General features: G+C 49.6%; 2 protein-coding genes across 2 annotated transcripts in view; one reads left to right on the forward strand and one right to left on the reverse strand.

Annotated features, from left to right (window-relative positions):
• The window catches only part of Baz1b (bromodomain adjacent to zinc finger domain 1B), a 59,272-nt gene extending 49,977 nt beyond the window's left edge, over positions 1 to 9,295 (forward strand). Inside the window, exons 15-19 of the mRNA XM_021661772.2 lie at positions 1,041 to 1,188; positions 3,603 to 3,721; positions 5,846 to 5,976; positions 7,012 to 7,115; positions 7,278 to 9,295. Of these exons, the coding sequence (XP_021517447.1) occupies positions 1,041 to 1,188; positions 3,603 to 3,721; positions 5,846 to 5,976; positions 7,012 to 7,115; positions 7,278 to 7,635 (860 nt within the window). The 3' untranslated portion in view covers positions 7,636 to 9,295. The remainder of the gene's footprint in view (positions 1 to 1,040; positions 1,189 to 3,602; positions 3,722 to 5,845; positions 5,977 to 7,011; positions 7,116 to 7,277) is intronic.
• A 123-nt stretch (positions 9,296 to 9,418) lies between these two features.
• On the reverse strand, positions 9,419 to 15,432 carry Fzd9 (frizzled class receptor 9). Its single transcript, XM_021661786.2, has one exon. It carries the CDS (start codon positions 15,224 to 15,226, stop codon positions 13,448 to 13,450), a length of 1,779 nt encoding a protein of 592 aa, XP_021517461.1. The 5' UTR covers positions 15,227 to 15,432; the 3' UTR covers positions 9,419 to 13,447.
• Positions 15,433 to 24,134: the final 8,702 nt, after the last annotated feature.

The raw sequence follows: 24,134 nt of genomic DNA on the forward strand, positions 1-24,134 counted from the left end.
AAATATAAAGAAACCAGATCACTGTGGACCCATGCCACCAGACATGTGTGGAAAAGTTTTGGGGTCCCTGAAGAACAGCAGAATGGCTCCACCCATTGCTTGTGTTTTGTTTGTTTTTGTTTTTTGTTTGTTTTGTTTTTTGCTGCATTTTAGTTAAAATACACTCTTTAAGTTATTTTATTTACTTGCTTACTTATTTACTTATTTTGAGATAGGGTCTCATTTTGTAACTGGCTGGACTGGAACTCAAAAATACCCACCTGCCCCTGGAATGCTAGAATTAAAGGAGTATGACACAATGCCCAGTCACCTCTTAGTAAATATTGTCCTGCCCTGATTCTTGGTAATTATTAAGAGATATGTTAGGAACTCTTCCTAAGTTATCCAATTTTCAGAAAATAATGTGTTTTTAAAAAAAAAAACAAAAACATAAAACAGGTGGGAAAGATGATTTGGTTGGTAAAACGCTTGCACATGAGGACCATAGTTCCATTGCTGACCTAACATAAATGCTGACTGGGCATGGTAGCCCACCTGTCCAGGCTCTTAGGAGGTGGAGACAAGAGTTTCACAGAACCAGTGTCCAGCTCTGGGTTCAAGTGAGATCCTGGGTCATTACATAAGGTGGAATGCTGTCAAGTAAGATACCTAACATTAGCATCTAGCCTCCAAATGTGCGCACGCACAAAAGCAGCTGAGTTTTATGAAAAATGCCTGTGATCCCATCACCTGGGAGGCAGGGGCAGGAGGGTCTCCTCAAGTTCCAGGCCATGTGGTCTGTTCAGTGAAACTATGTCTTGAACGAAAGAAAAAAGGAGCTGGAGTGATGGCTTCATCCTCAGAAGTGCTTAACTCCAGCTTCCGGGGCCCTGATGTTCTCGCTGGCTTCACAGGCCCTCAAACACACATGGCATGTTCTTGCACAGACATACATGGACATAAATGAAAATAAATCGTTAACAAGAAAAGAGAAGTGCTGTGCTGCAGTGTTTGTTTTGTTGTGCTGCCAACAGTGCTGTGTGAGTCTCTTGTCTTTGCAGGTGAAGATGACAAGCTGATCCTGTGTGATGAGTGTAATAAAGCCTTCCACCTGTTCTGTCTGAGGCCGGCCCTCTATGAAGTACCAGATGGCGAGTGGCAGTGTCCTGCTTGCCAGCCTCCTACTGCCAGGCGCAATTCCCGTGGCAGGTGAGAATTGTTTTCTTTTAAAAATAAGTGGGGGCTGGGCATATAGCTCCCTTGATAGAGTGCTCACTTAGCAAGTGCAGAGTGCTGAGTTTGGTCCTCACTACATTAGTCAGGCATAGTAGTACAGGCCTGTAATCCGAAGCACTTGAAAGGTAGAGGCAGGAAGATTCAGAGTTCTGGGTCATCTTTGCCTACAAAGCAAGTTCAAGGCCTTTCTGGGTATACGAGAGCATCAGATAGGTAAATTAGCTTCAGTTACTCAAACTAAGTGTTTCCAAGGAGCTTTAGGCTCATTTGGGTGTAAAGTTTGGTCATTTGTGGTGCAGCAATAGGAGCTTGCTTAGATGCTGTCATGACTTTGGTTTGGGTGTATGCAGGTTGTTTCATCTACCTTTTTATGTGTATGGGTGTTTTACCTGTGTGCGTGCGTGCGTGCGCGCATGCGTTACCTGCAGAGGTCAGAAGAGGGCATTGGATCCCCTGGAACTGGAGTTGTGATAGTCACAAGTTACTGTGGTGATGAGACTAGAACCTGGGTCGAGCAAGAGTAGCAAGTACTCTTAACTGCTGAGCCACCTGATTTTGTCTGCTTTTCACTGTTAGCCCTGTCCCCCCTTTACTCCCCCCCCCCTTCTTGTTTTGATTTTCAGTGACAGGGTTTCTCTGTGTAGTCTTGAATGTCCTTGAAGTCAGAGATCTGTCTGCCTCTGTCTCACGGGTGCTGGGAATAAAGGTGTATGCCACCATGATGTTTCTTCTGGGGACCCTCCCCTTCCCCCAACACACACATTTTTAATTTCTGTTTTGTTTTTCACTGTGTGTGGATATTTTAGCTGCTTCTATGTCTGTATTATATATGTGCCTGATGGCTGTGGAGGCTAGAAGAGGGCACTGGATCCCCTGAAACTCAAGTTTCACATGGTTGTGAGCCTCTTTATTATAGATGCTAGGAATCAAACCTGGATGTACTGAAAGAGCTGCCAGTCTTTTAACTCCTAGCCATCTCTCCAGCTCCTTGCCACACTTTATTCTCAGGTAGCAATAGCATCTCCTCCTGCCTTTACCTCATTGCTTACTTCATAGCTGCTTACAGCTATGAATAATCACTGCTGAATAGCTGCAGCCAATTCATTGACTCCCTTGCCCATGCTTACTGTCCTTTCCCTGCTGTCTGTTTGGACATGAACTTCCCTTCATTTATTTCACATAGTTATTAACTAGCCAAACATTATCAACCCAGTGTCAGCTGTCTTTGAATCAGTCTCCTGCTCATTCTCCCATGGCCCCTACTGCTATTCTTCCCACCTGTCTCTCATCTGGGCTTCTTTGGTGGCTTTCAGCCCTCTGCCCCGTCTGTGGCCTCTCTCTGGTAATTAGATCATTACGGCATTCAGAAGACATAATTGTTCTGAAATTTCCAGTCTTCCTGTTGCCTCTAAAATAAAGTTCAGACTCCTCATCCTTACCTTTGAGACTCTTGATAACATTGGATTTTTTTTCCCTCCTGTTTGTGTGCTTGTGACAGACTGTATTATTACTGTCTCTTATGCTTCCCGGCATCTGGCATCCTGTCTGTCCAGTGGGTAAACTGCCCGGGGCTAAGCTAAAATTGCATTGCCTCTTTCAGAAGTCCTTATATCCTTAGAATGGATGGCTCCTCTTCTGAGCAGCCCAGCTTTCAGTCTTGGGAACAGTGCCAACACCCACCTCTAAGCTAGCACCCTCTGGACTACCAGTGCCCTGTGTCAGTACAGCCAAACCAGCATCTTTGAAGGCAACTAATATTTTCCCAATTACTGGTGTTGCTTTCTACTGGAAATTTGAGGTTGTGAAAGGGGATCCTTACAGGGACTGGGCTGTCTCTGGTAAAGGGCAGAGCTGTTTGATCCCAGCCACACTTTAACAGCCTTGCTGAGTTAGTTCTCACTTTCCCTCTACCACCTCCTTCCCATGTACAGACAGGAGGCATGCTGATCTGAAGTAGTGCTTTAGTGCTCTTCTGAGCTGGGATTAGTTACTTTGTTTTGTGGTCATCTGCACACAGTTTTTGCTCCTGGAAGAGAGCCATCAAGGTGTGCAACCTGTCTGAGCTCTTAGTCTCAACCCACCCCAGAAGTGGGCAGCTTTGGTCTCTGAGATATTACCTTATCTGGCTTTTTGTCAGACAAAAGTAATAGTGTTCTGTACTGTTTATATAAAGGTTTTGGGTCCCCTCCTCCCATTGATGTCCCCTAAGCCCTTTTAGGCTAAGTAGAGGGAAACATGCTGCTAAAGCATAGTAGAAACTGCTGGCCTACACTCAGGGTCTCTTCCCTCACTATCAGCTTAATCTGGATCCTGTGAGGTTTTAGCTCTGCTAAGCCACTCTGAACTAAACTAGAACTATGTCTCTACTTGGCTTTTTCTTCCCATAGGAATTACACTGAAGAGTCTACCTCTGAGGACAGTGAAGATGATGAGAGCAGTGACGAGGAAGAAGAGGAAGAAGAGGAGGAGGAAGAAGAAGAGGATTATGAAGTAGCTGGCTTGCGGTGTAAGTGTCTATTGTGGCATAGTTGCCTTCAGTCTCTCAAACTGACCAGAGAAGCCTGACTGGCAAGAGAAATTCAGCATTTCTTCTTCTTCTCTCTTGGGGCAGTGGGTTACTGACCTGCCATTTGTCTATATTGGTTTTCAAGATGGTTGGGGGGGAGGGCAGATGGGGTTGAGCAGTTAAGAATCTTTACTGTTCTATCAGATGGCCAACTAGTATCCATGTTAGGCAGTTTACAGCTACCTATAACTCCAATTCCAGGATATCGAGGATCCTTATCTAGACTCTGAGCACTTTCATTTATGGGCATGTATGTACTTGTGCACACAGTCTCACACATAAACATATAATTAAAAATGAAATCTTTTTTTAACCTGTTGGCTAGAAGGTGGGTTGGTCTCCAGAGCATCAGCCCACAGTAGATCACTTGCTCTAAGATTTAGGGGAACAGGGTTTCAAGCATGTTTGTGATATGGTTGCTGCTCTGGCCCCATCTGTACATAGCAACAGTGGCCAGGGAGGTCTTTGGCCTGTGGTGCAAGGCTGGTTTCAAAGAATTGTTTTGCTTTTGTCATCACATATGCTGACTGATGCACCCCAGAGTGTGCAAACCTTTAGCTTTGCTAATATGGAAAAAAGAAGGCTGGTTTTCTATAGTTTAGTCATAGGGATGTTGGAAAGGCTCAAGTGTTATCATTGATGATGCCCATGGCTCCGGCCAGCCTTTGACCAGTATGCTTTTTATAGGCTAGTGAAAAAGAGACCACAGGTCTCTTAGTGGAGCTCTAAAGTATTTTCCCTGCTGTGAGAAGAGAGCAGGTGTTTGGATGGCCATTTCCTACTGCAGTGGTGCATCCTGTGTCCACGTGCTCTGGTTTCCATGTCCATCTTAAGTTCTTTGCTCCCTCACACTCTGCACAGCTATTCAGTGATCTTTCCCATCTTGGGCTCTGTTTTGGGACAGGAACTCACTGTGTTACCTTGGCTGTCCTGGAACTTGCACTGTAGGCCAGGCTGGCCTCAAATACACAAAGATCTGCCTGCCTGTTTGGGCCTTCTGAATGCTAGGATTAAAAGTGTATTTCCAGAGTGTCCTGGAATACCTCCCCACTGTTGAGATTACAGACATGTACCACACACTGGACTGCTGGTTCACTAGGTTGTGAAGAGGTGTGTTAATTCTGTTTATTTTTATGCTACTGATTGTTTCCCACCTCTACTCCATTGAGGCAATTGTTGTATCTAGGCTTTTAAGGTTATTGCCTGCCAGAAGAATCTAGAAAGTATTTGGTACTTCAGAGCCCTTGGTGTCCTCAACTTTTCAGGCCACCAATGTTGGTTCCCTGGTGCGATTTCGGGCCTAGCACCCAAGCTTCAGCTTTTCCCCTTCCTCATGAGCCTTGTCTGGAGCTAGAAGCCTTAAAATAGCCCCTGAAGGGTAAGCATGGTCCAGAAATAGAATGGGAAGCATCATTCATTGGTTCCTCACATGTCTGCCTCTCTGAACACATTCTCTACCCAAATGTCATCTCCCCCCAACTCAGGAAGGTCATAGAAAATGGTCTAGTGGAGGAGAGGCCTTGAGCTAATTCTTGCAGAGAATGTTCCCAAGGGCATCCCAAGGAATGTTGTTTCGCCTGTCCCTGAGCACCTGTTAGCTAGAGTCATGAGTAGTCGTAAGCGCCTTCAAGTTTATTCTCCTCAGGGATTCCAGGCAGGGCTCCTAGGGAAGTATCTTCAGTGACATCTTGGTTTTCAGAAACGTGAGAAAGCAGGTCCTAACTGGGATTTGCAGAATGTTGTGGCCCATTGTGTAAGCAAGAGCACTGGGCAGTGAGCTTAGGGTAACTGGTAATTACAAGACAAGGTCAGATTCCCTTGTACACGGAAGTACGTGCATTCTCTTGGGCTAAGCCTGGGCTGTAAGAGAGCTATAATGCCATGTTAGCAAACTTGTTTCCTCTGGTCCTGCAGAGACCTTGTTCTGAATATAACTGAGCCAAGTGTACACAGGCTAGAAGTACAACCCCAGAAAGTCACTGCCTGTTGGCTTGGGTGGTCTTGCCCTTCCTTACCACCATGCTACTCTCTGTTGCTCTTCTCTGAGTCCATGTTTTGTTTCAGTGAGACCTCGGAAGACTATCCGAGGCAAGCAGAGCGGCATCCCTGCAGCAAGGCCAGGCCGACCACCTGGTAAGAAGTCACATTCTGCCAGGAGGTCACGGCCAAAGGATGACACAGAAGTTGATGAGCTGGTAAGAATGACTTAGCCTCTTCTAGTCTTTGTATTCTTTTATGTTCTAGTCTGCCATGAGGAATTCACAGTGCAACAGGTGGGAGCCTCCCCTCCCCTTGGGTTGGGGGCTGAGGCAGCAGATGGATGGGCTCTAAGCAGACTAGGCAGCAGGCCCTCCAGGAGCAGCTATGCCCGGCATCCTGCCTAGCCTGTAGACAGTCTCCTGTAGTTAGCAGCAGCCTGCAGCTCATTAGGAACTTTAAAATAGTATCCATGTGTCCCTGGTGAGCCCAGAGGGGTGGGCCTCCCTGTGGGAATGCCAGCAATGCCAAAACACTAACTGCTTGGCTTCAACTACAGTTGTTATGAGAACATTGCCCCCACCCCTATGTTCATCGGCTGGTATCATTTTAGTAGTTTAGTTTTAATCTCACTTGAACTTGAAAGAACAGAAGAAAGTACTCAGGAACCGCCTTGTCTTTACAGATCAGTTTGGGCTTGAGGACATAAAACAAGTCATTAGGTAGAGAAACAGTCCTTAAAGTTGCCGATACTGTGTGTAGTTCCAAATTCCCGGGTTCCACCCGGTTGTGGCTGCCTTGAATGGCATCCCACTCCATATCTCCTTAGCCACCTCCGCTGGTGGCCAACTGAGGGAGGGAGCTACAGCTCCTGCTTTTCTTCCTAAGCATACCCTATCCCACGAAGCTGCCTGCTAGGGTCAGCTGCTGCCTTGCCTTCTGCGATTGCTTGCTTATGCCCATAATCCTGGATCCATCTCTTACAGGATTAGTGTCCAGTTGCTGTGGCCTCTCCAGCCACACTCTCTCTGTTTTGTTGATGGGTACTTGCTGTCTGCTCTCTGCTGCTTCAGTCACTATCCCTAACTTGAGAGTACCACCCGTCTTGAAGATAACCCAACTTTGATGCCCAAGAAAGTGATGAAACTTTACCCTTTTTGTTTTAGCAGAGAGAGAGAGAGTGTGTGTGTGTCTGTCTCCTGTCTGCTCTTTTACTGCAAGTCCTACTGGCACTCTGCTTTCTTTGGTGCTAGGTACTTCAGACCAAGCGAAGCTCAAGGAGGCAGAGTCTGGAGCTACAAAAGTGTGAGGAGGTCCTTCACAAACTGGTGAAGTACCGCTTCAGCTGGCCCTTCCGGTGAGTGCCCCACCCCTCAGGCTACCCTGGCCCCTTACTTTTGAGACAGCCCTTAGAAGATGAACACACCCATCTCTGAGGTTGGATGATCCATGGCTGCAAACATCTGGGGCTGGTGGTGCCCTGGCCTGTGCATGTTTCTTATTTGAGGTTTTCCTACAGGGAGCCTGTGACCAGAGATGAAGCTGAGGACTACTATGATGTGATTGACCATCCCATGGACTTCCAGACCATGCAGAACAAGTGCTTGTGTGGGAACTACCGATCTGTGCAGGAGTTCCTCACCGACATGAAGCAAGTGTTTACCAATGCAGAGCTTTACAACTGCCGCGGCAGCCACGTGCTGAGCTGCATGGAGAAGACAGAGCAGTGTCTGCTAGCTCTGCTGCATAAACACCTCCCTGGCCATCCCTATGTCCGCAGGAAACGCAGGAAGTTTCCTGATAGGCTCGCTGACGATGAAGGGGACAGTGATTCAGAGTCTGTTGGACAGTCCAGGGGACGAAGACAGAAGAAATAAAGAGGCAGGCCCTAGTGAGGGAGCCGAGGAGGGGCGATAGGAGACCTCCAAGGGGTGTGGGAGAGGCAAGAAAGCTGGGAGAACTTAAAGGGGAAGTGACTGTGGCATCTGGATATGCCTATCATGCCAAGCTTGGGCTTTTTCTGCAACTCCCTGTGGGGCCTTTTTCAAGCAAAGCCAAGCTCTTGGAGAGTATCATACTGGCCAGGTGAACTCTGCGCAGAAAAGCTAGCAGCAGAACTTGGGCCTCACCCTGGGTTCTGAGAGTTGGGAGAAGCCTAGGTGTGGCTTCTCCTGTGAGCTCTCCCCTCCTTCTCCTCTCCTCCTCCCACACCATTATGGCCAGTGCCAAGCCCCCTGCTCTCATAGAGGGTGCTTTACTCCACAGTAGGAAGGAGCGTCATCTGGCCATGCTGGGTGAGGTGTGGATCATTTTGAATTTATATTTATATACAGTCCTATTTCTTTATGTCCACACTGTCTCTTCCTCCTCCCTCTCAGGTGACCATATCAGTGAGTGCCATACAGAATTCTGTGCTCACCAGCAAGGCCGGACAGTGTGGGCTTTGAGTTGATTGTGGCAGAGTAGAGGGACATTTTCTGGAGCTGTTCCTGAGTGCCCTCTTCATTGTGGTAACCCTTCCCCATCCTCACCCAACTCATCGCCTCATAAAAAACAAGGCAAACTAAGGCACTTCCCATGGAGACTGGAGTCCTGCTTCTAATCATGCTATGACCTTGGCTTTGATCGGTCTGGCCAGAGGGGTGTTGGAGCCCAGCCCACCCACAAACCAGACAAGCCCTTAGGGAGCCGAAGAAGAGCAGGAAGAAGTTAAAATGTTTAATTTTTTAAATTGACTTTTGTAGTTATTAAAGTTGCTTGTTTCCGCAGTGATATTGTATAAAGAACATCTTGTAAAATAGTTGTCATCTTGCTCTGGCACATGTACAGTACAGTTTCTATGATACATGTTCGCTTTACTCCCCTCAAGAGGCCGGCAGGCAGCAGGATCTAGGGTTGGAGCCCTCTGCCCCGTCAGCACTCTACCGTTCTGTGGGTGCCTGTTCCTCCAGGGCCCATTCTGCAGACTTAGTGCTCTTTGCTCCTGTATCTCCTCAGTGGACAGCATTGGGAGGAGGTGAGGAGGGCCAGCTTGCCCTTCGTAGCCAGTCTAGCCTTGTGTTGTATTTAGGCAAAAGTTTGTAGTCTGCTTTCCCTTTTATGACCGATTTTGATAAAAGTACAAGACAGGGTTTAATTTTCTTTACTATCGATTTTGAATTTGAAAGATGTGAGCCCCTCAGCTCTCCCTATTTAAAGAAAAAGAAGCCCGCCCAGTCAGGAGGCTCACCACTCCCAGGACTGAAGGAAGGCCTTCCTGTGACTAGGTACTGGCCTAGTGCAGTGGCTGAGGAAGGTTTCCCTCCACCTCCTGCAGGCTTGGTTAGGGCACTAACACTTGCACGGTGATCCCTGGCACAATTGCCTCCCTGCTTCTTACCCTACCTGGTGTTTTAGCAGAAAGCTGGTGTCCCCATTGCAGTGACATCTGCATGGTGGCTTTTAAATTGTCTTAAAGGAGAAAGGGCCGCAGTAAAGGGTAGACTTGTAATAAATTGGAATTTCAAATAAACATTATGTACTTGTGTTTATAAAGAAGAGACAACTTTGATGGCTTCTTTTTGCTCGTGGGGCAGTGGTGGGCAGGGCTGCCCTGGCACGAACAATACAGTGAATTTGTGTGCACTTTGCAGTTCCGTCCTGCAGTTTCTTGGTCTTGTGCTTTTTCTTTTTCTTTTTCTTTTCTTTTTAAATTTAAGTTAGTGGGTTTGAGTAGTTCATTGCTGAACATCAGTTTGCCTATGAAATTGAAAGGTTTTGCCAGGTCCTCACACTACAGAAGCAGTCCGGAACAGAATCAGACACAGGCCTGCTTGCAGGTTCTGCTGCTGACTTCCATCAACCTGGCTGGCACTGAGCACAAGGGAGAAAACAGCCCTCTCAGACGCCATCGTCAGCTTACCCACTCTGGGGGAGCTGCACTCCTGCTCCGTATCCTCACTTGAGTGCCACTCAGCCCACATCTGCACACTCTTGTTCCAGGTGAATATCCCAGACACATCTAAGTGGAGCCGTCCTCCAGTGACCAGCCTCCACCCTTTCCCCCAAAGTTCTTTTTATCCCTCACTTTAAAAATTTATATTTTTATAAATTACAGTTTATTCGCCTGGTATCCCTGCTGTAGCCCCCTACCTTGTTCCCTCCCAACCCGGCCCTCATTTCCTCCTATGCCCCTCCCCCAGTCCACTGATAGGAGAGGTCCTCCTCCCCTTCCATCTGATGCCTATCAGGTCTCATCAGGACTGTGCAAAGTCTTCTGTGGTGGGGCCTGGTAAAGCTTCCACCCCCTCAGGGGAAGGTGATCAAAGAGCCAACCCATGAGTTCATGTCAGAAACAGGCCCTGTTCCCCTTACGAGGGAACCCACTTGGAGACTGAGCTGCCATGGGCTACATCTGTGCCAGGGGTTCTAGGTTATCTCCATGCGTGGTTGAGTATCAGTCTCAGAAAAGACTGCTGGGCCTGGAATTTTTTGATCTGTTGCTCTCCTTGTGGAGGTCCTGTCCCCTCCAGGTCTTCCTATCCCCCATTCTTTCAGAAGATTCCCTGCGCTCTGCCCAAAGTCTGGCTGAGTCTCAGCATCTCCTATGATACCTTGCTGAGTAGTCTTTCAATGGCCCTCTGTGGTGGGCTCCTGTCCTCTGTTTTCTCCCTCTTCCGATGGCTATCCCCTTTGCCTTTCTGTGTGAGGATTGAGCATCTTACCCAGGGTCCTCCTCCTTGCTTAGCTTCTTTAGGTATACAGATTTTAGTATGTTTATTCTATATTATATGGCTAATATCCACTTATAAGTGAGTATATACCGTGTGTGTCTTTCTGCTTCTGGGATACCTCACTCACCCAAAAGTCCTTTCTTGCCACAGGATATGCCTAGTGGCACCCAGATGGCAACTGAGTGTTAGAGTAGCTACTGGCAGCCATGCCTGTAGAGAGGGCAAGGGAACAGGATCAGAAGTTCAAGGCTGGACTGGGAAATTTAGACCTTTTCAGAAAATGACAATGGCACAGCATCTGCCTGGAGCATACGTGCACACTGAGAGATGAATGAATGTCCTTACAAAGAAGAAAACGAAGGTATTCTCTATATAAAGAATTTCCTAGGAAGCTGGAGACATGGCTCAGAGGTTAAGAGCACTGGCTGTTCTTCCAAAGGTCCAGAGTTCAATCCCCAGCAACCATATGGTGGTTCACAACCATGTATAATAAGATCTGGTGCCCTCTTCTGATATGTAGGTACATATGCAGACAGAATATAGTATAAAATAATAAATCTAAAAATAATTTGCTAGGACAGCCTGAGGGTGTGGCTTGGTTGCAGACCACCTGCCTATCCTGCTTCGGGCCCTGGATTCCATACCCAGCCAAGCAAAAGTGTTCTGTGCAACAAGTATCCAGTTCATATCATGTTTGGGTTGCACACATACATTATTCTCAGAGATAACTGCATGCAATAGAGGTTTTTGATTTCAACAAGATAAAACGTGAAGTTGGAGCTGAGGTTTAAAGAAACAGCTTCTAAAACTTTAGACAGCCAATTGTGAAGAGCGCCTTTAATCTCAGCACTCAGGAGGGAGAAGCAGGCAGATCTCTGAGTTTGAGGCAAGCCTGGTCTACATAGTGAATTCCAGGACAGCCAGGGCTACATAGAGAGACCCTGTCTCGAAAAACCAAGAAAAAAAAATCGTTTTAAGGGGCTGTACTCAACAAGGCTGGCTACGTGTAGAATACATCCAGGCACAGTGATCATGGTTGTGGGTCTGGGACGACGGCACAGTGGCCAACGGCATGTGCTTTGCAAAGGTAAGGACCTGAGATGAAATGCCCAGCACCCACAGAAAAGCTGGGTGTGGGTCAGTGAGCTGATAAAGACACCTGACATTCTTTCCTGGCCCATGTACGCACGCACACACAGAATTTTCAGGACTTTCAGGATGACTACATGTAACTCAGGAGACAGGGATGGGGCAGGCCCCAGTAGCCTAAGCCTCCCGAGGACACAGGTTTACATGGTGCTTTCCCAACCTTCCATACACGTGTGCCTGCTGGCCCAGTACAGCTGTTCATATCCCTGTAGATCTGCCTTATTCTCACAGCTGTCAGTCTCCCGAGTTCTGGGGCTTGGAGTGGGTGAGGTGGGACCCAATTCCCCCTGACTCAATAGCTCCATGGCTGTGCTACCAAGATGGATGCAGCCCCATCTTCCCCTCCATCCAAAATAGGAAGAGGTAACTTGAGGCTCCAGCTACCAAAGATTGTTTTGTTTTGTTGTTAGTGAACGGTTTTATTGATGTTAATGCTGTTTTGTTTTGTTTTTTAAGACAAGGTTTCTAACTTGCTAAGCAATAATTCTTTTCAAAAAAAAAAAACCTCAGTGGGGGATCAAAGGTTTGTAGGAGTTGGTTCTCCTACCAAGTAGGTTCAAGGGGTTGAACTCAAATTAGACTTTGTGTCAAGCAGCTTTACCTACTGAGCCATCTGACCTGCTCTCTCCCTTTATTTTTATTTTTCATCCAAATAGCATCTCATATATCAGGGTAGAGGGTATACATCTGATCTTGAATTCTTGATCTTCCTGCCTCTACTTCTCATGTATTTGAATTACAAACATGCTACACCGTGCCTCTTTTAAGCCGTGCTAGAGATGGAACCCATTGCTTCATGCATGCTAGACAAGTACTGTCAACTGAACTACATTCCCAGCTCCCAGCAGTCTTCACAGATAATGCGGACAGGCGTTCTCCAGACTCAGTTGAGGGGATGGCTTGGAAACAGTCCACCCCCTCACTTTCTTTATAAGAAACATCTCATTACATTTATTTATTTGTGTAGTGGGAGGGAGTTGTGCTACACTGCAAATGTGGAGGTCAAAAAACAGTTTGCAAGTTGGTTCTCCCAGCATGTGTGTTCCAGCTATTGAACTCAGTCTTGGCAGCAAGCCCCTTTATCCACTGAGCTATCTTGCAGCCTTGACCCCTTTATTTTCCAAAGCAGAGTGTGAAAAAGAAAAGCTTACCTGTTTCCCCAAAACAGGCTAGATGACACTTGCTAGGGCTGGAGGCAATCATGTCACACCCAGGGATTGCTGGAGTATTCATGAAGGTGTCCTTATTCCACTTCAGAGGCATGGGTCTTAGTCTCTCTCTCTCTCTCTCTCTCTCTCTCTCTCTCTCACACACACACACACACACACACACCTCAAGCACAGTCTAGGATTTCTATAGTGCATCGATGCCCTATGGGGGAAACTTCCTTCTCCACAGGGAGCCAGAAAACGGGTTAGCTGATGAACCTCGTGACCTCTCACCCCCAGCTCTGTTTATGAGGTTTCTCTCCCTCCTGTCTTGTCTTCCCTCTTTCCAGCCCAGATAGGACACAGCAGTGCCACACGAGGGTTTATTCCAGTCACAGCTTCCAGAGAAATGCCACAATAAATTACATCATTAAATAAACTCCGCACTGGACCCTGCCCTCTTCTGTCCCTTCTTATCCTAGGACTCTCTGGGGACTCAACTAGGCCCACTCCCTCTGTGAAGAAAGACAAGGCCCTGAGCCTTACTGGGTCCCCACCCTAGTCCTCAGCCCCCTGTGTCTCACTTGTCTGACCTTGACAGCTGGGCAGCTGTTAGTCAGCTGTCTCCGAAGGGGGAGGGCAAGGAGGAAGCAGCCATAGCCCATAGCCCAGCCTATGTCCTAGAGGTGTGTGGGGTTCTCCAGAGAGGGGTCTGCCTTAGTCATGTGCAGGACCACTGTGGGGGCCTTGTAGTGGCAGTGGGTACCACGGCCATAACCCCCTGTGGCCCGGCAGGCCTTGGCCCGGGCTCGGCCAGCTGCCATTTTTCGGTAGCACAGGCTCTGCCAAGTCTGGAAAGTCTTGGAACTCCATACCCAGACTCCACTGGTGATGCCCACCACCAAGGACATGAAGATTTTGAGCATGAACACAGCCACAGTGGGCACCGAGCCCCCTGGCAGCGAGCAGTCTCTCCGGCCGCCAGGCACCGTGGCAGCCGTGCAAGGCTGCTCTGTGGCCCGAAGGCGCCAAAAGTCCATGTTGAGGCGCTCGTAAACATAGCAGACTATGACGCAGGTGGCCGGCACTGTGTAAAGGATGGAGAAGACTCCGATCTTGACCATCAGCTTCTCCAACTTCTCGGTGTTCGTGCCGCCCGTCTTCATGATTTTGCGGATATGGAAGAGAGCCACAAAACCGGTCAGGAGAAAACTGGTGCCCAGTACCAGGTAGCAAGAGAGGGGTACCAGCACAAAGCCGGTGAGGGCTGCCGGGTCCATGCTGGCTACATAGCAGAGGCCGGTCAGCTCATCCCCAGCCACCTTCCGCAGAGTCAGGACCACGATGGTCTTGAGTGCCGGCAGACCCCAAGCGGCCATGTGAAAGTAGCTGCCGTGAGCCTCGATGGCCTCATGGCCCCATTTTTTGCCTGCAGCCAGGAACCAGGTGAGAGTCAAAACCACCCACCATAGCGAGCTGGCCATACCAAAGTAATAGAGCAATAGGAAGACCAGGGTGCAGCCTGTGTTTTCCAGACCCTCCTGGATCACATACAGAGCCCCTGCCTCCTGGTCGCAGGCCACACTCTGCGCACCTGCCACCGCTCGGATCAGGAAGGCCAAGGAGTAGACGTTGTAGCACATGGAAAGGAAGATTATGGGGCGCTCGGGGTACTGGAATCGGTGAGGCTCCAGCAGGAAGGTAAACACGGTGAAGGCCGTGGAGAAGAAACACAACGCAGACCACACAGCCATCCAGACGAGCGCGAAGTCCTTGTCGCGCCGAGACCAGAACACCTCGACGCCCGGTCCGCAGCGCGGAGCGCACGAGCGGCTCTTCTCCACGTACTGGAACTTCTCCGGGTTGTCGCAGGTGCCACCGCTGCCGGGACCTGGGGCCGAATCTCCAGGCGGCCACGCGGGCCGAGGGGCCACCGGCAGCATGCCCAGGCCCTTGTGAGGTTCTGTGGGGCCCGCAGTAGCGTTCTCGGGCGCCTCCATGCAGAGCGCGTGCGGGTCGTTGCGCGTGGGGAGCCGGGAGCAGTCGAGCGAGTCCGGCCAGCCGAAATTGAATTGCTCCATGATGGGGGCGCAGCGCAGGCGAGCCTGCTCGCACATGGGCCGGCAGGCGGGGATGGGAGTGGAGACCTGGTCCGTGCACATCGGGGCGTAGAGCGAGCAGAGGAAGAAGCGCAGGTGGCTGTGGCAGCCGTACTGCACGAGAGGCGCGAACTCGGCCAGCTGCGCGGCCGCCTCGCCCTGCGACGTGTGGCCCAATAGGTTGGGCATGCGGGTCAGGTTGTAGCCGATGCCCCGGCACATGGGGATCTCCATCGCTTGGCACGGTGCGGGACCACGGCCGCGCTCCGGATCGAAGCGGCCGATCTCCAGCGCCTCGCCGCCCGCCGCCAGCAGCTGCCACAGCAGCAGCGCCCCGCGGAGCAGCGGTGGCACGGCCATCGCCCCGCGGCGCCGCCGCCCGGGCTCACTCGCGCCGCTCCATCCCGCGTCCCGGGCTCTGCGCGCCACGTCGCGGGCCGCGCGCCATCTCCAGGCCGCCCACGTGTGTCCCGCAGCGTGCGGCGCCTTCGGACGAACCGCCGCTGCGGCTACCGCCGCTCCAGCCAGAGCCGGCGTGGTCTTCGCCGCCAGCCACCGCAGCGCCGAGCCTCGAGGGGCGTGGTCGATGCGAAGACACGCCCAGGGACGGGCCAGACTCCCCGGGCACGCCCCCGCCGCGCTTTAAAGGTGCCGCTCCTCTCTGCCACGCTGGAGAGGTGTGAGCGAAGTCCTGGGACAGCCTTCCTCCACTCGTTTCTTTACTTTCCTATGCAGCGGGAACACAGCCGTGCGTACCCTCCCAATGTCGGCTGCGAGGATCATCTCAAGGTCTGCAAGGCAAGCTCGCTGCTCTCCTCCTCAGGGTATTTCTGCGGATCTTGTTTTTGAGACAGGGTCTCAGAACCCAGGCGGGCCTCAGGCTCACCTTGAACCCCTGATCCGCCTCCCTCGTAAGGGCTGCCGCCTCATTTTACGCCACTCGTTCTAGGAATGGAACTCAGGGAGCCTCATATATTTTAGGCAAGCACACTACCAACGGAGCTACATGCTCAGCCCACGCTCTGATGGTTTTGTTTTGTGTTCGTTACATTTATTGCACACATACCCTGCCTTGTGGATGTCTGGGTGCATGGTGTGACTGTGTACCTGTGTATGTGTGTATGAGACATACAAGCACGGACATGCACACTCCCGAAACTGTTCGCAGGTGAGGACAACACGGGAAGTCAGTTCTCCCTCCACCGTGTTGGACCTGCCCACTGAACTCCGGTTACCGTAGCTGAGGTTAACTGCCTCTATGCTGAGCCATCTCTTTGGCCCCTCCGTTTGTTTGTTTTAGTTTGTAAACTTTTTCATCTATGTGTATGGCTGTTCTGCCTGCATGTGTGTCTGTAGACCAACTGTGCGCCTGGTGCCCTTAGTGGCCCGAAGAGGGCTTTGGAACTGGAGCTGTGAGGCGCCATGTGGGTGCTGGGAATCAAACAACTACTCCTCTCAGCCCCAGATCCATCTCTCAAACTCCCCATTTGTTTGTGTCTGTGGTCCAAGCTGGACTCACACTCACTATGTATCAAAGAGTGACCTTGGACTTCTCACGCTCCTGCTTCTACCTCCCAAGTGCTGGGATGAGAGGCTTCTGGCCCCCGAGCCAGGCGTTTTACCGTGAAACTTTCAGCCCTTATGATGGCCTTACAGGAAAGCCTGTGCCCACTGGACAAGTCTGAAGGTGAAGCTATTTACTCCGGCTCATACTTCCTAGGGATCAGGGCTGGCAGGCACACTTAAAGTGGCCACACACACACACACACACACACACACGGAAAGACAAATGACCAAGTGTTCCAGTTTGACCAACACCCATACACTACAGTTAGAGCTGGGGTTCAGGAAGGAGTTGGGACAGTGCTGATGGCCACAGTGAGAAAATGGGGCAGTCATTTTCCACTGTCTGTCAGCTCCCCAGAGCCAGGCTGGAGCTCAGCAGGGAGGGACAAAGGAAAACATATGCTGTCAGTGGCACGCACCCGCCCCTCCACCTCTGAAAAGGGGCTGTGTGGAGGTGCAGCCAGCCCTGTGCCGGATACAGCCCCTGGGAGTTCCCAGGGGTACGGCTTCCAGGTCCCACACACAGGGCTGGGGACATGGTTGAGGCGGTACAGTACTTGCTGGGCAAACAGAAGGACCTGAGTTCGGATCCCCCAGCACCCACAAACAAAACCAGGTGGTGTGGTACACACCTCTTCTTTCCACTGCTGGGGAGGAGGAGACAGGAAGATCCCCGAGGGTGACGCCTTCCCCTCTTTCCAACCCCCATCCCATGACCTACCCTCACTCAGTCTTCCAGTCTCTAAGCTATTTTGTTTTGTTCTTTCATTTCATGAATACCTCAGGGCCTTTCCTCTTCTGTTCCACCTATCACAGGAGGCTTACTCATCACCTCCTAGGGACAGTCTCCACCTCTTCTGGAGAGAGTTCAGACTCTGCTTGGGGGCTCCCAGTGTGCTTACCCACCCTATGAGCCCTCTGTTCATCTTTCCCTTCCTTTTTGCAGAACACATCAGGCACTACGGTCAGGGATCTCTTATTTCTAATCTCAAGGCTCAGCCCTGCCTCCTGGGCAGCTGTCAGAATGACTGGGAGTTGTCCCAGTCCTCAAAGCCAGCTAGGAGGCAGAGATGTCCCTGCCTCCCACTCCAGGATGCAAAAGAGTTGGGGGCCCTAACTCTGGCAGCCCTAGTGGGGGGGCACTCCAGGGGCCTGTGGGATGCAAGGCCTGCCTGTCACCATGGCAACAGCCAGCTCCTGGGAAGTCAGAGGTGTTCCGTGTATGGGACATTCCCTGCCCCTCAGTGCAGATGTTGCTGGGGAGAGAAGAGAAGAGGCCCCTTGGGCTGCCTGCCCACCCAGCCAGCTTTGTTACCCGATCCCCCTCCTTACAAAAGAGGAACAATACCTCAGGCACAGGCTGAAAGGGAGACGATTTGAAGGGCAGGGATGGAGGGAGGTCACCATCAATGCCCACCCCACTGGGAGCCCCTGGAAGCTCCACCTCCCTGGAAGATGCCAGCCTTCCTAGGGGCCTTGGCTGGGGGCCCACTATGGGAAGGGACAGCCTTCTGTCCTGAATTCCCACCCTCACTACTCCTGGCCCCCAACCTTCCCAGAGGCCTTTGTTGCATTGTAACCACCAATCACTATCCCCAGACCCCACCTCAGCTCTGATTAGCCTGTCAGGATGACTCCCACCCCACACCCACACCCCACACCCCAGTCTAGAGAGAGCAGCTAGCTGCTCTAGGAGCCTGTTTCCCCTACAAAACCTGGGGGTTTCAGGAGGAAGGCACCATGCCATACCCCCACAAGGCTTTGGCGCCTGGCCTGGAGTAGGCGCCTATAAATGGCCATTGTGTGAAAAGAATGTCTGAATGAGAGGGATCATTAAAATGCTTAAAGAAAGCTGGGAAGACAGCTCAATGGGTAAAACACTTGCTCTGTAATTGTGAGGAGTGTGAGGACTGAGTTCAAGTCTCTGGGCCCACGTGAAACCAGGTGTGGTAGACAGCACCTGGAGCCCTACTATTCTCCAGGAAGACGGGAGAACCGCGCAAGCCAGCAGGCCAGCCAGCCTCGTTTACAGCACAACAAACAACAGAGCCCCGCTCAAGCCCAAGCTTGCTCACTGACCTCTACGAGCTGACGCCGTCCACACACACAACCTCCCAACACACACGCACACACACTTGAAAGCTATCCAGGTGTGGTGGCACATGCCTTTAATCTCAGCAGGGGCAAGGGGTCTCCTGTGAGTTTGAGGACAGCCCAGAAACTGTCTAAAACAAAGGCTAAGATTATTTTAAAATTTTGTTTCATGTTTTTATTTATGGGGGTGGGGTGTCAGCATGTGCCTGCCCTGGTGTGTATGCCACAATGCAGGTCAAAGGTCAACTTACAGGTTTTTTGGTTCTCTTCTCCACTGTGTGACTATTTTGGGGATAGAACTCAAGTCATCAGGCTTGGCAGCAGGCACTTTGACCCAATAAGCCACCTTGCCAGCCCTAAATGACACTTTTTTTCTTTTTACAAATGGTTATTGATGTGTTTTTTTTTTAATTTTTTATGTGTGTATACCTGTATAGGGGTATGTGCACAGGAGAGCTAGGACTCTCAGAAGCCAGAAGAAGACATCAGACACCCAGGAGGTGGAGTTACAGGTGGCTGTGAGATGCTTGACATGGGTGCTGGGAAGCAAACTCAGGTCCCCTGAGAGAGCAGCATAAGCTCTGAGGTGCTCTCTCCAGCCCCAATATTCTTAAAAGCTGGGCATGCAGACTGTGCTGGCACACATCCCTGATGCCAGCACTCAGAGGCAGAGGAAGGTGGGTCAATGTAAGTTGAAGCCAGCCTGGTCTACATAGTAAATTCCAGAAAAGCCAGGGCTACACAGTGTGACCTGCATCTCAAAATTTAAAAAAAGCCAGGCATGGTGACACAAGCCTGTCACTAAAATCTTCCACAGCTGGAAGCCAGAGGATCAGGAGTTGAAGAGGATGCCACTAGCCTATTCTTATTCCTTTATCTCTTCTTCCTTCCTTTCTTCTTCCTTCCCTCCTTTCCTCCATCCCTCCCTCCTTCCCCCCCTTTTCTTTTCTTTTTTTTTTTTTTTTCCATTTTGGCTTTGCCTCCTAAGTATAAACCATATTGAGGGAAATTATTGATATTATACCATAAATGGCAAATCTGTTTTTCTTTCTAAAAGTTTTGGGGTTGTTTGTTTGCTTGTTTTTGTTTTTTGTTTTTTGTTTTTTGTTTTTGTTTTTGTTTTTGAGACAGGGTCTCACTGCTTAACCCTGGCTGGCCTGGAATTCACAATGTAGACTAGGCTGGTCTTGAACTCACAGAGAACTGCCTGTCTGTGATTCCCAAGTGCTACAATTGAAGGCAAGAAATACCATGCCCAGCCCTAGGATTTATTTTTATTTATGTGTCTGTATGTGCACATGAGTGCAGGTGCCTGTGGAGACCAGAAGAGGTCACGAGAGCATCCTGAAACTGGAGTTACAGATAGTTGTGAGCAACCTAACATGGCAACACAACTGAGTCCATTACAAGAGCAATATGCTCTCAACCACTGAGCCATCTCTCCAGCCCCAAGTTACACATCTTTTTTTTTTTTTCTTTTAGATTTATAATTGACTTATTTACCTTGGGCCGGGCAGATATTTCATTTACATGGTCTCAATATCCTCACCATCTACCTCCAGGCCCCCACCCAGTGCCATCTACCACAATCATCCTCAACTGGACTACCTTTCATCCATAATCCCATGGTACTTATTTTTTTATCTTGGCCTTTTCATGCCATTCTTGGAGTCCTTCCTTGCCCCAGGTGGTGTTTTCTCCAGGCTAATGCATCCCGGTGTCCTCCTTCCTCTCCCCCCATCCGTCTCCAAGTTACACACATTTTAAGAAAACAACTGGAGTTCTGGCATATGAATATACTTGTGAAATCATTACAACACTTGGTCCGAATAACAAGTATCTTGCAGCTAAAATGCAAATATCATAGTGCAAATTAAATTGTTAGTAACCAGAACTGGCCAATGTATCAATAACTGTTATACATCAGATATAGGGTGTAAAGAGCTTAAGTATAACCACCATTTGTTTTATTTTTTTAATTTTTATATTATTTTGTTTATATCATGAGGATGCCCCCTCTCTCTCCCCTCCTCTCAGTCCTCCTCACTGCCCCTAACCACCATTTATTAAGAATTAATTTGCATCTCATTTAATTCCCGTAATGCTTTATAAAGTAGTTTGCATTTAGGTGTGTATGTGTTTGTGTGTACTTGTGTTGCATTTCATAAGCAGCGTGGGTGCTAGATATTTAAACTCAGGTCCTCTTGCCTGCAGAGCAGTATTCTTACCCACACTGAGCCATCTCCCCAAGGTGCCTATTATTGGTTGTAGTTATTTAATAAGGAAACTGAAGTATAGGGGATCTTGAAGCTTTCTACCTATGAGTAAGTAAAAAATTTGCTTATTTATTTATTTGTTATTGATTCACACACCATGTAGACTAGGCTGGTCTCAAACTCGCAGGGATCTCCCTGCCTCTGTATCTGAGTGCTGGGATCGAAGGCATATGGCACCACACTGGCTCTGTATATGTTTTATTAGCATATATCAATTATATATAACCACATAAGCATGATCTCATATAAATTTCCATATACATATCTAATGTACTTGTGTGTGTGTGCAATCAGATGTGATAGCACTTGTGTGAGGCCAGAGGACAGACTGCAGAGTCAGTTCTTTCCTCCCGCCATGGGATTCCTGTGACCTTTCCTACCTCTACAGCACCGACATTTAACCTATCTATCTATCTATCTATCTATCTATCTATCTATCTATCTTTTTATCTCTCTATCTTTCTATCTACCTATCTCTCTATCATCTTTCTATTTATTTGTGTGTGTATTGGGTGTACATGTCTTGGGGAGAGTGACATTAATCTATTTATAAATGTGTTTATTTGTGTGTGTCTATTGGGTGCATGTGACATGGGAAGAATGACGTTAATCTACATATTTATTTATTTGTGTTGGTTGGGTGCACATGACATGGGGAGAGAGTGGAGATCAGAGGACGACCTATGTGAATGAGTTCTCTCCTTTCACCATGTGGGCCTGGGAGATCAAATTATGTTGGTGATAAGTGCCTTTACCTGATGAGCCATCTCACTGGCCCAAAGATATGGTTTTTTGTTGTTGTTTTTTAAGATTTATTTTATCTGTTTGTTTGGAGATAGGGTCTCCTTGCATAGCCCTGGCTGGCCTCAAACTCACAGAGACCCATCTGGTTGGATTAAACAACTATGCCACTAAGTGGCTTGTTCTTTTTTGTTGTTTGTTTGTTCTTTTAAAAAAAAATTTTTTTTTTTTGAGACAAGGTTTCTCTGTGTAGCCCCGACTGTCATAGTACTCACTCTGTAGACCAGGCTGGCCTTGAGCTCAGAGACCTGCCTGCCTCTGCCTCCCAGGTGCTGGGATTAAAGGATTGCACCACAGCACCTTGATTGTCGACAGGAGACTTTAACTGAGCACTTACTCTGTGCGGGGTCTCCTTTGTGCCCCCTGCAGTTTGTAGCCCTCACTGCATATGTGGGGACTGTGGCTTCGGGAGTCAGAATGGTCCAGCTAACATCTGTAAGGAGAAAAGAGAAGCCAGAGATGTGATACTCTCCACCATGCTGAACCACAGTCTTAATCAGGAGCCATGAAAAGGGAAAAAAGAAAAGGGAAGGGTGCTCAAGATGAGCAGCGTGGACACACAACTAATTCCAGCAGCAGGCTGAGGCAGGAGGATCAGTTATCCTTAGCTACATAGGGAATTTGAGGTCAGCCTGTCTTTTTGGTTTCTTTTTGTTTTTGGAAACAGGGTTTCTCTGTAACTAACAGCCCTGGCTGTCCTGGAACTCTCTTTGTAGACCAGGCTGATCTCTGCCTCCCCAAGTGCTGGGACTACAGGCATTTACACCACCACACCCGACTGAGACCTCTGAAAGACTCTACCAGAGGTATCAAAGCAGATGCTGAGACTCATAGCCAAACTCTGGGCAGAGTGCAGGGAATCTTATGAAAGAAGGAGAGATAGTGGAGGGGACAGGAGCTCCAAAAAGAGAGCAACAGTACCAAAAAAATCTGGGCCCAGCAGTCTTTTCTGAGACTGATACTCCAACCAAGGACCATGCATGGTGATAACCTAGAACCCCTGCACAGATGTAGCCCATGGCAGCTCAGTCTCCATGTGGATTCCCTAGTAAGGGAAACAGGGGCTGTTTGTGTCTCTGACATGAACTCAGTGGCTGGCTCTTTGATCACCTTCCCCTGAGGGAGGAGCAGCCTTGCCAGGCCACAGAGGAAGACAATGCAGCCAGTCCTGATGAGACCTGATGGGCTAGGGTCAGATGGAAGTGGAGGAGGACCTCACCTATCAGTGGACTGGGGGAGGGGCATGGGAGGAGAAGAGGGAAAAAGGGCGGGATTGAGAGGGGATGAGGAAGGGAGCTACAGGTGGGATACAAAGTGAATAAATTCCAATAAATAAAATTTTTAAAAAAAATCTGTTTTTCCAAATGATTAAAAAAAAAGAAAAACAGCAAGAAGAAAGACTAGAATGAGGAGAAGGAAAGAGGAAATGAAAAAGGGGAAGAAAAGGGAAAGAGGAGGGGGAGGAAGAAAGGAGGAGAGAAGGGGAGAGGAGGGGGACAGGAAGAGGGAGAAGGAAGGAAGAGGAGGAGGAGGGGGAGGGGGAAGGGAGGGAGAGAAGCATCAGCGAAGGCTTTGGTGGGGTAAAGCGGAGGCACCCAGCCAGGATTGTGGGATGCCCCTGGGGCAACCGAGAGCCAAGGAAAGCTTTTAAAGGGGCGAGCGCCTTCCAGCACCGGGACAAAGAACCAGACTCTTCTGGGGCAGGCTGGGGGCGCTGCTGGGAAAAGGCGTGGGCGAGCACGAAGGCCAAGTGCAGCCTGGCTGGGCTGGGGGAGCCCCCGACAGTCCCGGCGGGAGGCGCCCGCCGCTGCTCAAAGCAGCTTTTGTGCAGCTGAGCCTTGAGCGAGCTCCTGTTTCGTTGAAGTTGGACGCTCCTGCTTATTTATCCAGTTCAGCAGCGGCCCAGGCGGCTGAAAAAAAAAGTCTCAGCTGCTGAGTTAGCGAGGAGGAAAGAGGCCTTGCCAACTTCCACAGCCCTTCCCGGCCCAGAGGGGCCTCAAAAAGCCAGGCAGGGAAGCCTTAAGCTGCCCGAGGTCCCCGGGATGCCCACGCTCCCTGAGGCTGAGGGTAGCTCCCTAGGCCTGAGGTTCATCAGCAAGCCTTTCCTGCAGGACACCAGTCCTCTTTGGGGTGGCAAATGGCCCAGGGTGGGGGTCAACCAAGTGGGAGGGGCACCCAGCCTTTGCCAGGGCCTCGTCTCATCCCAGTAACATTTGCCAGGGCCTGGCTGGGCTTCCTTAAAGATTCCTCCACCTTGCCTGGCCAGCTGCAGGAGGCCATCCCTAGGATGCCAGAGCTTTGCTGTCCCCAGCCCCTTCTGCGTTCTTTCCAATCTAGTCCGAGCAGTTATGGGCTTGGAAAGTTAGTGACCAAATTCACCAGGTCCTGGTCCGTGGAGGCGGATAGTACCAGGTGACCACGTGCCCAGTACATGTCAGGACTTCCCCCATGATCTCAGAGCTCCTTACACAGAGGCAGGAGGAGTGGCCTGATTTCAAGGCTAGCTACAGTCACACAGCAAGGTCCTGTCT

The sequence above is a fragment of the Meriones unguiculatus genome, chromosome 4, assembly GCF_030254825.1.
Source record: "Meriones unguiculatus strain TT.TT164.6M chromosome 4, Bangor_MerUng_6.1, whole genome shotgun sequence".
NCBI lineage: Eukaryota > Metazoa > Chordata > Mammalia > Rodentia > Muridae > Meriones > Meriones unguiculatus.

Coding starts and splice junctions, on each gene's coding strand:
- Fzd9 (XM_021661786.2), bottom strand. CDS start 15,226: ATGGCCGTGCCACCGCTGCTCCGCGGGGCGCTGCTGCTGTGGCAGCTG.